The following is a 16,419-nucleotide window of genomic DNA, read 5'->3' on the forward strand; positions in this document are numbered from 1 at the left end:
TATGTGGTGCTTTACAGCACAGATAGGGTGATAAAGCACACACACGTGATTTATGATTGGTATGAAGGTCTTCTTTGAAATAACAAAAGTATATTGTTTTTGCTGCTAAAGCATGACTGTACAAGCAGATTTGCAGTCGTGTTTTTTTGTGTCACATATCTTTGCGAGAAAATGAAATTTATAGTAAATGTCTATGCCGAATCAATTCTAAATGAATAAACAGTATGTAAGACGTGATCATTCATGGCACAGGAGCCATCATAGACTTGTAAGCATTAAAATGTAAGGCAACACACAGGAAAATACTTTTAACTTGCAGTGTTCTTCTGCATTTATCAATTATGAAGAAAATGAACATTTTTTATGGATACCAGCATTTCTTTTTTATCACCGTTATCTCTGAAACGTTGATATTCTCTCCTTCTCTTTGTCTGCCAGGAGCCCATTAGATATGAGATTTATATATGAAAAAAGAAATGAGGTGAGGCTAATGCTGCATTCCAACCAAGTCAGATGTGTAAAGTTCTTGATGTTACTGACTTCTGATCTCAAGGTTCCAGGGTTTGGATATGGAAAAAATAATGTCTGACCTTCCCTCATCCAAAAAAAGAGATGCATCTGAATAACAATTTACACTACAGTTTAAATTAATATCCACAGCTGAAAGCTCTGTATGTCATTATTGAATCCATCCATGCCTATCCCAGGGGGTTGGGGCACAAGGTGGGGGACGCCCTGGACAGGGTGCCAGCCCATTTCAGGGCACAATCACACACAACAGTTTGGAAATGCCAGTCAGCCTTTAACACATGTCTTTGGACTGGAGGAGGAAACTGGAGTACCCGGAGGAAGCCCCTGAAGCACAGGGAGAATATGCAAACTTTGCGTACACAGGGCAGAGGCAGGATTCAAACCCCAAACCCCAGAGGTGCTAGGCTACAGAGCTAACCACTAAGCCGCTGTGCCCCCCATTATTGAATCTTAAAATGATATTGTTACTTGTTAAACAGCTACACTTGCTGACTAAACAAATGCTCCATTTTGTGATTAACCTCTCAAGTTATATATATTATTATTATTAACTTTGATTCAACTCTGCATTTTAATTCATTAACCCAAAAATTAGCTTAAGATGAATATTTTATCTTTGTATTTACCATTAGTGGTATAAATCTCCCTGCATGCAGCCATGTGAGTGTGACATCACATTAAAGCCTCTCTGTGAAGTCAGGGTTGTTGAGTTCAGTAGTTAGAAATCCGACACTGAGTGATGTTTCATTGCGCTTTTCCTGCTTTTCCTAATACAAGTGGAATCCGAGCTGAACGCAACTCAGCATTCGTGCAGCTTCAGCTAAATAAACATCAAGTCTGTTTATTAAAAATGATCAGGAATTTTTAGCTTTTCTGCTTATTGAACCCACTGCAGCTGTTAAAATCAATTTGCATGCTTTTAAAAATGAATCTGTTTAAATACATGTGCAGGTGCTCAGCAGGACAAACTCCTCTTATGTGAAAACAAATTTGGTTAATAAAGCGAATAATTTCATAATTGTTCAAACATTTTTTTGTAATTTGTGCCACATATTTGATTTCAGTTGCTATTAGTTTACTGTATTTGTGTTTTATTTTCTATATTTTTATATAGAAGTGCCTTATATCCAATGCTGAAATTATTGTGAAGCAAAATTAGCAGAAGAAGTGAAAAAAAAAGCTAATTTAATGTCACAATATTTGTTTCTACTGAACAGTCTGCAAAATAAAAAATGCCATGTTTGCAGCATCAAGAATAATAGCATGGACTACATAACTGTACCTAACCTATGTGTGTGTGTGTGTGTGTGTGTGTGCAGTGGGACCCCCAGGGAAGCCCCCAGACCGGCCTCTCAGCCCCCGGCCTCCCCCACACCGCTGCTCACGTGGGCCAAACGCTCCACTGCACATCAGCCCCTGACCCAGACGGAGCTCACCTCAGCAAACCCGACCCCTACGACCTCTACGAGAAATCTCGAGCTTTATATGAGAGCAGGCGTAAGTCACATGGCTTCTTGACTGAAGTGCTTTCTCGAGGTGTGAGGGTGACGTTCCATCTCCCTGCACCTTCACCTTTTAAAACAGCTGAACTCAGATGCTGTTCTGCAGTTAGTGTGACCCAGAGCTGACCTCTGCACAGTTTATCATGTGCAGGAGTAGTGTGTGTGTGTGTGTGTGTGTGTGTGTGTGTGTGTGTGTGTCTGTGTATTCAGGACACAGTCACTTCTGCATCAGGTTACTGTGCTCTTTAGAAGAACAGCTCCACTAGTACAGGGGTTATGCATTTAAAGATATGAGCTATGTTTATTTTTATTTGAATAAGCCTTTTTGTTCATCTCTAAACACAAGTTATTATTGGGATTGGTGTGGAAGTGGGAAAGCAAGGGTCATAAATAGTAATCGTAAATCAAAGAAACCAGACACCAGCTTTGTCGTTTTGATGCAAAATGCACTGGATAATAGAAGAGAAGCTTGTTGCCGGAGAAGTGACATCAAAATAATAAGCAAAAGAGAAGGTGAGTAACATCAAAATAATAAGCAAAAGAATTTTTTTAAGTACCTTGCTTAGTCCAAACAAAAAGGAGACAACTATAATATCTTCTCTTTCTCCGTAACCCAAACAAAAACAGGAAACAAAAGGCAGGATTTCCAAAAGAAAGGCACTCACACATACAGTTTCCAGACAGCTATAAAGGGCACAATTATCCACTGTTTACAGAGCGTAACTAGGATGTCTGATCTCTGCTGATAAAATGTTTACATATGTTAAGTATAGGTGAGCATGGACAACAATAAACAACAATACACTAGTATAAAGCTATCAACAGGGTAAGGTGAAGGCTATCACGTACTTCCTCCGAGAGACATGAAGCCAGAACTTTCAAACTGCTGCTCGTGCTGCTCCATAGAGCAGCGTAACACGCTTGGTCGAAAGCGCTATCAGCCCTCTTCCACATACATAAGCTCAAAGATGACTACCATTTGCTAGTGTCACTGTGACTGACAGGGGAATGAAAGTATGCCATTCGACCCACCAAGAGAGCATGGCCAATTTTGCTTCCTTGATCTCCCGACCATGGATGGCTGTGGAATCACAATGACTCAAACTTGCGATCACTGGACGCTTTTTTTTGTTGCGCTCCTGAGGAGCCCACTTAAGCATACAAAGTTCAAGATCTGACATTTAGCTGTACAAAGGCTAGGGTCATGTTGTATTATAAGGAGCAAAGAAAAAAAAAAGGCCGTTAGCTGGGACTCCCTGGCAGTCTCACTTTTATATTCTTCTAATGTGATGACGTCATTCCTGATCTGTCAATCCCCTCGTCACATCTGGTTCTCTTATGGGTAATTCTAAACAGGTAGTAGAGAAAGGTAGGGATGGAAAGAGAGACACAGAAAGCAAAAATACACCCAGTGACCTAACAGCACTAATAGTTGTTGACTAAAAGCTTTAATTGTTTTAGCAGTTCTTTAAATTCACTGCTTCACTGGCAGACCTGGCCTTCAGTATATCATATGCCAAGGTCATTACAGCATGCTATTCTTCATGCTATGAAATGGTCATTCTCATATTACCTAACCAGAAACACACACACACACACACACACACTAACACACACAAACACACAAAGACACACATTTGACTGTAATCACATGTGAATGAATACCAATCTACACTATTCATCCACACACAAGCACCATTTAGGCTTATAAAGCCTCTCTGATTATGATCTCCATGTTATTTTTCTTCCAGAGCCTGGCCCACCACGAACGCTGACTGACTCTACAGGCAAGTCCATTATGCAGCAGTTTGTTTTTCCATGTTATGGCGTGTATGCCTGGTTGTTTCATATTCAATAGCTTATACATCTGTCTATGTTATTCTCCCAGTGGATATCAGGGCTGTATTTATCTACATATGTAACAGCGTGACTGCTCAGTACTACATCATAAGATTAAGCACTGCTGTGTGTACTGTGTCAGGTGACCTACATACTGTATGTACACAGAATGAAGCAAAATGAATTATTAATGATTTTCAAATGCATGACTTGTACTGCTGGGATCTTTTTTCTCTGACTGGCTTCGGGGGTTGTCTGATTAGACGTTAGACATACATTAGACGTATATGTGTCAAATGAATTTCAGTAAATAAAGCAACCTTTGACTTATTTACTATCTGAGAGAGAACTTGCAGTATAAGAATTATAATCTAATTTTCAATAAAGTAGTCTTATTGATAGATTGTGGGGTGTTAAATATTAAGTCGACATAAGATAATATGTTGAAATAAGGAGATTATAACTCAACGTAATGAGCTATTAAGCCAAATATCTCATTGAAATAACGAGATATTAATGAGGTATTAGGAGACATTGAGTTGAAATTAAATAAAGTTATAAAGTGGAAGTAAAGACATAATAGCTTGAAATAATGAGTTAGTAAATGAAAATATTGAATTATTAAGTCATAATAGCAAGCTAGTAAGTTGATATGCTAGAATATCTGCAAATAACAAGTTATTAAATGGGAACAATGACATAATATTTTGACATAATGAGATGTTAAGTTGAAATAACTACAGCAATTTTTTTTTTTTTTTACAATTTGTGGTTCAGGCCATAGTTGTGTATACTGACAGAAATATGTGCAGCTACGTGTTTTGTTTCTTACGTCTGGTTTGTGGTAAAGCGAGTGCAGGGGTTGGTGTTTCAGTATCTGTATTCACACTCCATCACCACATTAGTATATTTCTATGACCGTGGGGTTTTTATGTACACACTATATGGTCAAAAGTGTGGACACCTGACAATCACACATGGGTTGCCAGGGTTGGAGTGGAACACTGGTGTGGCCTGCACAGAGCCCTGACCTCAACCCCACTGAACACCTTTGAATTGAAATGCTGACTGCACCCCAGGCCTCCTCACCAGACATCAGTGCCTGATTTCACTAATGGTTTTTGGGGGGAAAGAGCACAAATTCCCACAGCCACACTACAAACTCTAGTGGAAAGCCTTCCCCGAAGAGTGGAGTGGTTATTATAACAGCAGATGGGAATTAAAGCTGGCATGGGAAAAAAGCACATATGGGTGTGATGGTCAGGTGTCCATACAGTGGGGCCCAAAAGTCTGAGTCTTCTTTTCTAATTTAATACAACAAATGTCATTACAAATTATATTACTGGCAACAACATGAGTGAAAAGTAGATTCTTTGAAATATTTACATGAATGTCAGAGTTTCTTAGTATTTGGTTTGTCCCCTTTTTTGCTTTACTGACAGTGAGCACTTGAGCTGGCATGTACTCCACAAGTTTGTGCAAAACTTTATGATCCATTTTAGATCAAGTCCTTTAGATTGTTATCTGAACACACTTCAGTAGAAGAGATTAAGCATGAGAAAAATCTGACTTTTTGTACAAAGCAGTTAACATGCTCAATGTCACAAATTTGCTTACTTTTAAATAGGGACCTAGAAATAGTGCAGTTTCTTGAATATTATATATTTAAGATATTGAACATTTACTTTCTTAGTTTAAAGTATATCAAAAATTCTAAAACCTGCTGCTTACTTCCAATTTTAAATGAAAAAAAAAAAAAAATCCAGATTGTCAGTGTGGTCAGACTTTTGGACCCCACTGTATATATAAAATCCAGACCAAATATATGTGACACAGCGTTTAGTGTCAACATTAATACAAGAACATGTCAAGCTGTCAGCAAAACACGGTATAACTGCTACTGAATAATAGTCACAATTATTTTAAATCATTCATTCATCCATCTTCAGAAACCACTGAATCCTGGTTAGGGTTGCAGTAGATCTGGATCCTATGCCAGGAACAGTGAGTGTTAGGTGGGAATACACTCTGGATGGGACACCAGTCCATTGCAGGGCATCATGCACACACTCAGTAACACCTAGGGGTGTAGCATAGTTAGCGTAGCCAGTTTAGCTACAGGCATGTTTTTGGGAGGTGGGAGGAAACCAGAGAACCCAGAGGAAATCCCCTGAGACACAGGGAGAACATGCACAAACAATACCCTGAGTTTAGGATCGATCAATTATTTTTCTCCAATTACATTTTTTTTGCAAGCACAATGTTGTTTGTGTCAAAAATTCCAGTTGGGAACATCAAACATTGAGATGTTTCCATGGTGATTGTTTCTCAAATGAACAGATTAACCCAATCTGGATAGACATTTAATTTGGCTTGTCCTAAATCTCTTCATTTATTCAATTTGAAATTTTAAAAGATTTCAGGCTGTTTATGAACGTAGCTCTTCTGTTTCTTCAGGTGTGGAGTACCAGGAGGTAGAAGTTCACCTGCTGAGAGAGAAGACGGGCTTCGGCTTCCGCATCCTCGGAGGAGACGAGGCGGTGCAGGCTGTGAGTCCGGAGGCTCGTGACAAGGCTCGTATGGGGCAACCGAGGAGATCCCAGCAATCCGTTTTCCTCATTCCAGCTCAGGAAACGAGACAGAGAAAATCAGATAGAAGTTCAGATATGAGCTTTAATGAGCAGGCTGAATTATACCAGAACAACAAGCAATTGTTGGAAGCTGAACTGCTTTCCTTTGCTGTCTCTTGGCAGGACAGAGCTTAGCTTGTCATCTTCAGCACTTCTTGCTGCATAATAATTGCTTGTTATCGTGGGCAGAGCTGCCCACTCAGTTGCACCTTTTAATCTAGCTGTGACTAGCACTCCAGATAAAGCCTACAAACAAATTAGCAATAAGGGACCGTCTGGGGTCTACAAACAAACTGCTGCTTCTTCATGCCACTTCACTGTGTTTGCTTCATAGTAACATAAAGCCCTGTTGCCTTCATATTAATATATGATCGCCTCTAATTAACTGTCACAGATCGTAATTGGAGCGATTATCGAGAACAGCCCGGCAGAGCGGGATGGGCGTCTGCGCCCGGGTGACGAGCTGGTGTCTGTGGACAGAATGCCGGTGGCGGGTCGACCGCACAGCTACGTCATCGACCTCATGCATGCAGCGGCACGCAACGGCCAAGTGACGCTTACTGTGAGACGCAGAGTTGTGCCTCATCCCGGTGAGTTCCACACAGCATCAGACTGAATCATACACCTGTTTAATAATTCACGAATAATTCATGAAAAAAAATGCAACTGCATTGCATTTCACAACATGCTAAGAGGCAAGTCTAAATAAATATTAATGCATGCACTGACACAGTAGCTAGTGCTAAGAGCAGAAGAGCAGAATTTCCGTCTCCAGGGGCAGATGTGCTCTCTAACCTGAGTAACTGTAGGTGACTGGACTTATGTGGTAATCTCAAAGAAGGCTGCCGTCGGTTCTACTGATTTATTTAAACAGTGTGTGATTGACACCATTGAGGTCATGAGATGGACATGACATCAGTGTTAACCTCTTAAAGTCTCAGGCTCTAATGGTAGGTCCAGACATACATTACTCACTGTTGTACCTACATTCATTTTCTATTCGTTTCTGTGCAGCCACTAAATAATTTATGGTAGTTCCTAAATAATATGCTTTAAGATCAGTAACTGGCTAATAAGCAAGGATGTTAAGGGGTTAACTTCACATTAATTTATTGATGAAAATGCTTTTGATGGAGAGACTGTAAATGCTGTCAACCATAACAATAAAAAGCAGTTAAAAAATTAATTCAGGTTGTTGATGATAGTTGATGTAAATATAGCAAAGGATTATTACAAGGATGTTACTGACACTTTAGAACTCTTATGCAATCCATATCATCAGAAAAGGAATAAAAATATTTCTGCTTGCTTATACTGATTTGCACCGTAAACACACCACTTCACAGTCCTCTTTTTAGAACCCAGTCTTTGCCTTGTATAACCTGTGCCATCATTCAGCACCTCATCAGTTTCTAGATTGCTCCAAAAGAGTCTGGTTTATTTATGCAGTCTGAGCAGCACAAAAACAGCAGCACAAATGAAAGAGACTGTTTGTGTGTGATTAGGACTGATGAAGTGTGCAGTGAAGTTAAATTAAATTTTGAAAATCCACCATAAATCTTGAAGCCACCACGAATTAGCTCACTCTCACTTACCTGCCTGTAGAACTCATCTAAATGTTGATTTCGATTTGTTATTCCTGGTTTTTGTTTTTGCTGTTTTTCCCATCATCTTCCCAATTTGATCATTTCCCAATTCCCACTCACTAGCTTGTGTTCCCCATCACGCAACAACTAGTGGGTGGGAAGGCTAACACGTGCTTCCCCTGAGACACATGAATCCAGCCAGTGCATCTTTTTAAAACTGTTGCTCTTGCTGCGTTACAGGGCAGCGTAACACACGTAAAGGAAAGCACTATTTGCCCTCTTCTGCATACACGAGCTCACAGATGCCCATGATTGGTTAGAGAGAGTATAACTTCCCTTTGACTCTCTATTCAAATTCGCAGCTGCTTGTTTTTGACCTTTTGCTTCTGCCTTTCCTTTTGATTTTTATTGCCCTGCACTGCTCTGATCAATTCCTATATGTTTTTTGACAGAGTTTTATTTACTGATTTGAGTCACGTTTACATCTATTTGCCAGACATTTTATGCCAAAACAAAACTAAACTAACTTAACTGAGACTATTTTTCAGATGTTTTCCTATATTGAGTGGATATTTTGTAAAGGCAGGATACATTAACTACCTTAATATATTATACCCTTTAAACTATTTTGCAGTGTGCAGCAGTATTTTATTATGAATATGTTCTTGAACTTTTTTATATACAGTTTCTTCTCTTACAGCTTGACAAATGTGCACATTTTAGTTCAGCAAATTAGATTAAAAGGAATCTATATACATAAACATTGACTACATTTTAAAGTTAATTTTATCTAAGACTGAATAAACAACCATGGGGAAATTAGCACTGCAGGTTAATCGTTAGGAAAGCAGCAGGGTAAACTGGCAGGATGTTAAATATTTTATGTTTCTGGAAGTTTCTCATCAATCAGTGAACTGATTAAAACTCAAATCTAGTTGTGTAGACTTTTTAGTAAGACTAAGCCCCTGTAAATTACCTGGATGACAAGAAGTTTCTGCAAGAATATTACCAAAATTGAAATATCTGACTGCATCTGAATCGGAGCTGCTTTGGAGCAGAACTGTTCAATTTCTAATGTTCTCTTTCTAAAATAGAAACACTTAAACGGGAATAAACAGAAACCACTGGTGAATTTATTGTACACATATGAACACACATGAACAGATAAAAGTGCTGCCCTGTGAGTGTGAGAGAGATTCAGTCTAAAATGTTTACCATCAAAAAAGCCAGCAGAGCACTATATTAGCATCCAGTGTCAGTAGTACTGCAGGCTCTGAGAATTAAGATGCTATTGTGTACAGCTTTTCGGTCAAGGAGGGCAGTTTTTGTGGTTTTGGTTGGACACTTATGCGGTACTCAGTGTAGCCATCATGAGTCCTGCTGCCAGCTCAATCTATTAAGTGTCTACTAATGTGTCTGGAAGGCTAATGGATAATTAATATGTATTAACCTAGGGCTAATGTATATTAAGTACATATTAGCCTCACCAAAATGGCAAGCTGGTGGAGCCAAATGTTCAGCAGATGCCACATTTAAAAACCAAACATTTGAGCGTCACTTCAGTGCTGAAAGATAAACAGAATTGTGGGTTCATTCATTGACAGTTGATGACTCTTTAATTGGTCAGCCATCCTGTCTCTGGTCAGAACAACATAGCTTTCCCTGTGTTTGGTAAGCTAAAGCCTATATTAAGCAGTGACTCAGACTGTAACTGCTGCCCCCTGCAGGCCAGCCCTGTGGAGAGAACGGATCAGCAGCCAATCAGAGCAGCTCTCCCCGAGGCCGAGGAGTGTGTCCAGTCAACCTGCCGCCCACCACTGATGTAGTCATCCACCGCAAAGAGACTGAAGGCTTCGGCTTCGTCATCATCAGCTCCCTGAACAGACCGGAGAACACCACCACAATCTGTTAGTCTCTGTTTCCTTCTTTCACTTGCTTAGCGAGACATACAGCACTCATTTTTTGGTTTAAAGTGCAAACCATAACCCTAAATTTTGATAGATCAGAGTGTAACAGAATTTCTGCTTAGTGTCTGAACTCTAGTTGGCTTCACTCAGTTAAGTGATTGCATATACTCCATGTGTACATTGTTACTGTCTGAAGTAAAACTGATCTTGCACGCTTAATTTTAGCTGTGCCACACAAAATCGGCCGCATAATCGAGGGTAGTCCGGCTGACCGCTGCGGGAAGCTGAAGGTTGGCGACCGCATCATGGCTGTCAACAATCAGTCTATTATCAACATGCCTCATGCTGACATTGTGAAGCTGATCAAAGATGCAGGACTCACTGTTACTCTGCACATCATCCCCGAGGAAGGTTAGACAGAACATTTTGCAATGTTTAGGATTTTTTCTGAGCACTGTTATTCTCTCTGATGTAGGGATGAAAAGTAGCATATTGTGATCATATAGCCTTTGACTTGCACTGTTATGGGTCACTAATTAAGTTTGGCTTTCATTCATTTCCTTAATGTCATGATGTATCCCAACATTCACAGAATTCTTATTTAGAATCTTGCACAAGCTTGTTATAGTGCTCGTATATTGAGCAGCTCTACTCTTATATAATATCAAACCACCTGTAGACAGCCTGTGCTAATGGTCTGCCTCCTCTGTCTCCCTTGATTGCTGTTCATTTGTTTTCTTCATGTACTGCTAGTCAGCGAAAATGCATTTGTTGACTATTCTTGTTTTTAAGCTGCATTTTACTTGCTCATTCTTTTCGCTTGACAGATGTAAATGGCCCCCACTCTGGCCCTACCTCAGAGAAACAGAGCCCCCTGGTGGTTCAGAAGCAGAGCCCTTCAACCTCTGCAAGTCAGCCGAGTCCCAGCGTGGCCAACCCAAGCCCCCCAGCCCCCCACCCGAGCCCCGCCACCACACAATCCAGCCCCCAGCGAATGGAGCCAAGTCCTGCAGGAGCACAGAGCACCACACCGGTGACTCAGGCCAACCAGCCCGCTAGTCAGCCCAGCCTTGAGGCAGTGCACTCAGGCCTGATGGTGAGTCAGGCAGGACCGGCTGGGGATCAGAGTGTCCCTGTACCAACCGTTCAAGCCGTCCCGGTTGTTTCGGGTGTCCCGGTTGTTCAAGGAATCCCGGTGATCCCGGGTGTCCCAGCTGTTCAGCTTACCACCATGGGTGGGGTGCCAGTCGCAGTGCCACCACAGCTCTACCTCCATGACAGCAGGTACAGTGTATCACACTCTCATGGGGGAGTGAGAGGCCAGAGTCACGCACTACACACCTGCCAATCAGTATATAGAAGAATCCTGAATATTGAAACGAAAATATACAGTAAATAGAACAGACCTACGTTGGCAATTAAAAGGGGGTCACACATAACTAAAGCAATAAGGAAAAAAAAATTACCATGAGTCATCATTCTATTAGCCAGACTTTTTTTTGTGTCAGTGTGTAATTATATTACATTATATTACATTATATTACATTATTGCGCAACACATTACATATATAGTGCAAAGGTTCGTCTTAAGCCACGTGAGGAAAATAGATTTTAAAGCTACCCTGCACAATCTAAGTGTTTTCTTATATAAGAAAAAATGATTAGAATGAATAAATATAATAAAAAGACTGTAAAAAGACACTAATTTCCTTTGTTTTCAAGTAAGGACTAACACCTGAGGGACTGTGATATCATAGGAAAATAATCCATGCTAGGATGGTGTGATATGCTACCACCCTGAAGTTGATTATTTTCCTTTAACAGCACGTTGCAGATTGTGTTATTTCTCAATTACAGTGTTTAATTTATTAATGAACAACACATCATACTTTTTAACTGTATATAGTTTTTAACTGTATATAGAATGTCCGTGAGACAAGTTAGGTCCTGTTATCACTTGCATTATAACAGCTTTAAACAGTTGTTCCCTCGATAGCCTCTCTTTTTTCTATTTCTTGAAGATAATAAAAATAACAAAAAAAAAAAGTCATGTTACCGAGAAACAGAAATACACAAACTCATCTGTCAGAAAACTTCTACTACTACTGTCATAAATGTAACAGAAAACTTTGCCATATCAATGATTATATGTTTTTGTTAAATAACAACATGTTTTCTTAATCCATTTATTATTAGGCTGGGATTATGTGGCGTGTCCGCCATACAAGTCCCTGCGAATGAGCTGTAACTGTAGAAACAGTAACATATTAGAACAAGCGCATTAATATAAACCTAATATAAACCTAGCCAGAACTACTGTCAGAGCTGCTGTTATAGAAAATTAATGAACACATAAAGTGTATTATCAAACCTCTCTTAGGGAGAGTCTATTTGTAATTACATCAGTCTTACAATCTTATACACACACTCATGTATTTGTCAGTTAAGAATCAGGTACAGGTGCAGGAAGATGACAAATATATGGAATAGCTTGTGTGCCTTGAGAAAAAGCTTGGACATTAAGAATTTGGTAAATTTACTTTTTGATTTTTGATTTCTTTAGTTACAAATTTGGTTTAATTTCAAATATGAAATCGAGACTTGCCTAAAACAGATACATTTTAGATTCGCTTTGTACCTCAGCGCGTAACAGACTGTAGAATGGAATACCATTTAATATTGAAAGTTTCTTTTGCTCTTGGGGCTGGTGAGTGCTGGTACCTGAAGAACCACTCTATTCTCTCACTCGGTTGCATATTGTTGCTTAGCTTCTGATTCTGAATTATTTACCAGCGGATATCTTCTCAATAAAACATGGCTCTTGGCTCAGGGATCTTTTCACATGTCTTACTCAGCTTTGAGCTGGGAACTGAGCCTTGGCAGATTTGGCTCCTGCTCAAAGACAGAAGAAAGCAAAGCTTCTGAAGCTTTATGTTAATGGACTGCTGACAGTGAAAAAGTGTATGGATGTGTAAAACGTTACGGCAGCATTTTAAACACCCGACTGGTGGGAGTGTGGCGTAGAGGCATTTAGAAAACATGTTGCATGCATTTACTATGACACTACATGTAGATGATAGTAAGTCTGAAAGAAATGGGAAAGGCTTTCTTCTAAATGAAACATGTTGGCAGCTACAGGTCGGAGGTAAAAGCCAGACAGGATGTTAAACCAGATATCTGCCAGCCACCGTACACAGACTACAGACAGCCTCCAGTGGACTACAGACATCCACCAGTAGCAGACTACAGACAGCCTCCGACTATGGATTACAGACACCCGCCTCCTCTCATCGACTACAGACAGCATTCAATCCCAGATTACAGGCCACAGGTAGGACTGCAAACACCAAGTGTGTGTATAGTGGAGCTAATAGAGAGTGTTGATGTCGCATTCTGCTCACATGAACTGCTGTCATATTATAATATTATTTTGTATTGAAATAAAACCATACAGCAGCCTACATGTTCCAGCTGAAAATATCACTTATTACTTATGTATTGTTCATTTTATGTGTTTATTTTGGCTTATCCTGAGGGGTGACAATAATTCTATGGCTGAACATGTGTATTTAGAGTTTGTTTGTGTTTGTATTTAGCGTTCCCATTTAGCCTGATTTCATTTGAAATAAAACTATTTTGTTCATAAACTGCCTGAAAAACGGTGATAACCTTAATTTCGATATTGAGAAAGATAAACATGATTCACATTTTAGCCGTTATTGCACAGCCCCTTGTTTAACACTCTAAACAGAATCTTGCGCTCGAGTCTCAGCTGTGTGTGCTGACTCAGCCTAACCCTGGGCATGGGAATTAAAAATCCATTAGAACATGAGCATTAATATAGTGTCACTTGCAGTGGGTAAACATAATGAAATAAGTGATGCTGAAACTGAGAAGAGCAGTGACTTCTGTGTGTAAGTGAAGAGTCTTGTGTTCTGTTCAGGACTACGACTATTTCACAGTGGAGCTGGAGAAGAGCGTGAAGGGCTTTGGCTTCAGCATCAGAGGAGGGAGGGAGTACAAGATGGACCTGTTTGTGCTCCGTCTCGCTGAGGACGGCCCAGCTATCCGCAACGGCAGGATGAGGGTCAGTCCAGCGTGTGCGTGTGTGTGTGTGTGTGTGTCCCAGTGCATGTGCATGTGTTTGTCCCAGAAGCCTCAATGTTCCAGAGACCGGATCATCTCCAGGATGCTCTCTAAATGAATTTGGACATTATAATCTGTTTGTGGGAAGCATTGCAGGCTTGGAGAAACAGAAAATGTCATCAAACAGTGATTCTTTTATGTGTGTATGTGTGTGTGTATAGGTGGGTGATCAGATTATTGAGATAAATGGCGAGAGCACACGGGACATGAGTCACGGCCGGGCCATCGAGCTCATCAAGGCGGGCGGCCGACGAGTGCGTCTGCTGCTCAAGCGGGGCACGGGGCAGGTGCCTGAATATGGTCTGTATTCCGCTCATAACCTTACACCATTTATATCATTATATATAACACATTATCAGGTATATATTAAGATTAACAATCATAAAGTGCTTTCTCTGGTATATGAACTAAAAATATCTCTGGAATTCTTACCATATACAATGAATGACTATACATTCAAATATGAAATTCACACTATTTCTTACTAACCCCAGATGTAGTCGATCAGTCGAGTTTGGTTTTCTGAATCTAATATTGCTATCAAATAAGAGAAGCTTGTAGCCTTCAGTTTAGCACCATAACACATAAACTGCAATCATAAATCAACACACACTCGCCCCAAACTAGGCCGAATGTTATGCTTCTCAAAAATATGTATTTATGTTGTTTCTGACACTGTATTAAACTCTGTTTAAAGTGAAAGAAAACTGTAGCAGCAATCTTAAATCCAAACCACTTTCTCTCTCAGCACATAGGTTTGTGTCACTCCACCCAAATACCGGAGTCATGAAGAAGCTGTGGCTTTAAACATTAGAAGTCTGTTTCATTTGTAGGGTTTTTTTTTATGAATGTGAATTCTGCTGACGTTGCTCTGCATAAAGGCACCTGCCAAATGCTGTAAACACACAGTTTATGAAACTAATGGAGCAAATGGTATTACTTAGCCAAATTGTGTAATTGAGGCAAATGTGTGCTGATTTATGATTATACGGCTGTATAATATTATATGGCTAAAAGTTTGCGGACACCCGACTATCATATCCATATGTGCTTGCTGAGCATCCTGTTCCAAATCCATGGGCATTAATATGAATTTGTCCCCCTTTTCTGCTGTAACAGCCTCCACTCTTCTGGGAAGGCTTTCCACTAGATTTTGGCCACAAGAGCGTTAGTGAGATCAGGCGCTGATGTCAGGTGAGGAGGTTTGGGGCTGATTCATCGTTCCAGTTCATTCCAGAGGTGGTCAGTGGGGTTGAGGTGAGGGATCTGTGCAGGACACCTGAATTCTTCCACTCCAATCTTGGCAAACCAGGTGTTCATGGAGCTCGCTTTGTACACAGGGGCATTGTCATGCTGGAAGAGGTTTGGGCGTCTTACTTCCAGTGAAGGGAAATTGTAATTTTACAGCATACAGTGACATTCTATAGAGTTGTTTGCTTCCAACTTTGTAGCAACAGTTTGGAGAAGAACAACATATGGGTGTGATGGTCAAGAGTCCACATACTATAATAATGCTTAACTGGTAGCACTAAATGGATCCTTCCAAACTGAAGGCAGAGAAAATTGCATCATGGTCCCTGAAATCAGCTTTTTTTCTGTTTAAATGACAATTTGACATGAAAGTCAGAATTTAGGCAAGCTTGTTTTTAACGTAGCCAAAAAAGGATGATGATCCAACAGCATAATGTTTGAAAGCAGTGCGCATTCACCCTGCACATGTTCTCCTTTTGACAGTGGATTTAAAATTCAGTCAACACTACCATTCCTGGCTTTGACAACAACTACGTACATCAGAAATACACATCTATAAACATTGCACAAGAGGTGTACACCACACTGTCAAGTTTTTGGAATTCTTATGAAGCAAGGTTGCCTAATCTTGCTAAACTGCGCTGACACTTCCTATTGATCTCAGACAGCACATGAAGCCTAGCACAGTCACCACATGTATTGAGGTAGGCATTTGCTGCTTGTGGTACCCTAGACTACTCCTACAGTCCTGGGTGATTGAAGTGATTTTAATAAATGCCATGAAATGTAGATTCTTTTAATACCTGTGATTTTTTTAGAAAATGCGTCTTTGAAATGAAGCACATCTTGCCGTGAATTCGATGGGGCGGCTCTAGCTATAAGCTTCCCTTACATGTTAGCAACATTAGTTCCAAAGCTCAAAAGTAGAGAATATCAAGAGTCTATACATGTCTTGGCTGACTGACTACATTTGAGGAAGAATTTGTGTACATTAAATTTTTGTCTGAAATATCCTTTTAGGCCTGAA

At 40.1% G+C, this 16,419-nt stretch overlaps 1 protein-coding gene across 10 annotated transcripts in view; it reads left to right on the top strand.

Moving 5' to 3' along the window:
• magi2b (membrane associated guanylate kinase, WW and PDZ domain containing 2b) overlaps window positions 1-16,419 on the top strand; it is a 123,361-nt gene that overhangs the window by 100,183 nt on the left and 6,759 nt on the right. For 5 of the 10 annotated variants that reach the window (XM_053235554.1, XM_053235555.1, XM_034305947.2 and 2 more), the window contains 10 exons: window positions 1,851-2,028; window positions 3,785-3,820; window positions 6,330-6,445; window positions 6,897-7,092; window positions 9,816-9,995; window positions 10,221-10,406; window positions 10,823-11,279; window positions 13,128-13,326; window positions 13,939-14,082; window positions 14,303-14,441. In XM_053235554.1, the coding sequence (XP_053091529.1) occupies window positions 1,851-2,028; window positions 3,785-3,820; window positions 6,330-6,445; window positions 6,897-7,092; window positions 9,816-9,995; window positions 10,221-10,406; window positions 10,823-11,279; window positions 13,128-13,326; window positions 13,939-14,082; window positions 14,303-14,441 (1,831 nt within the window). The remainder of the gene's footprint in view (window positions 1-1,850; window positions 2,029-3,784; window positions 3,821-6,329; window positions 6,446-6,896; window positions 7,093-9,815; window positions 9,996-10,220; window positions 10,407-10,822; window positions 11,280-13,127; window positions 13,327-13,938; window positions 14,083-14,302; window positions 14,442-16,419) is intronic. The other 5 variants (XM_034305949.2, XM_053235552.1, XM_053235551.1 and 2 more) reach the window with 3 other exon arrangements.

Source organism: Pangasianodon hypophthalmus, chromosome 7 (assembly GCF_027358585.1).
Source record: "Pangasianodon hypophthalmus isolate fPanHyp1 chromosome 7, fPanHyp1.pri, whole genome shotgun sequence".
Lineage (NCBI taxonomy): Eukaryota > Metazoa > Chordata > Actinopteri > Siluriformes > Pangasiidae > Pangasianodon > Pangasianodon hypophthalmus.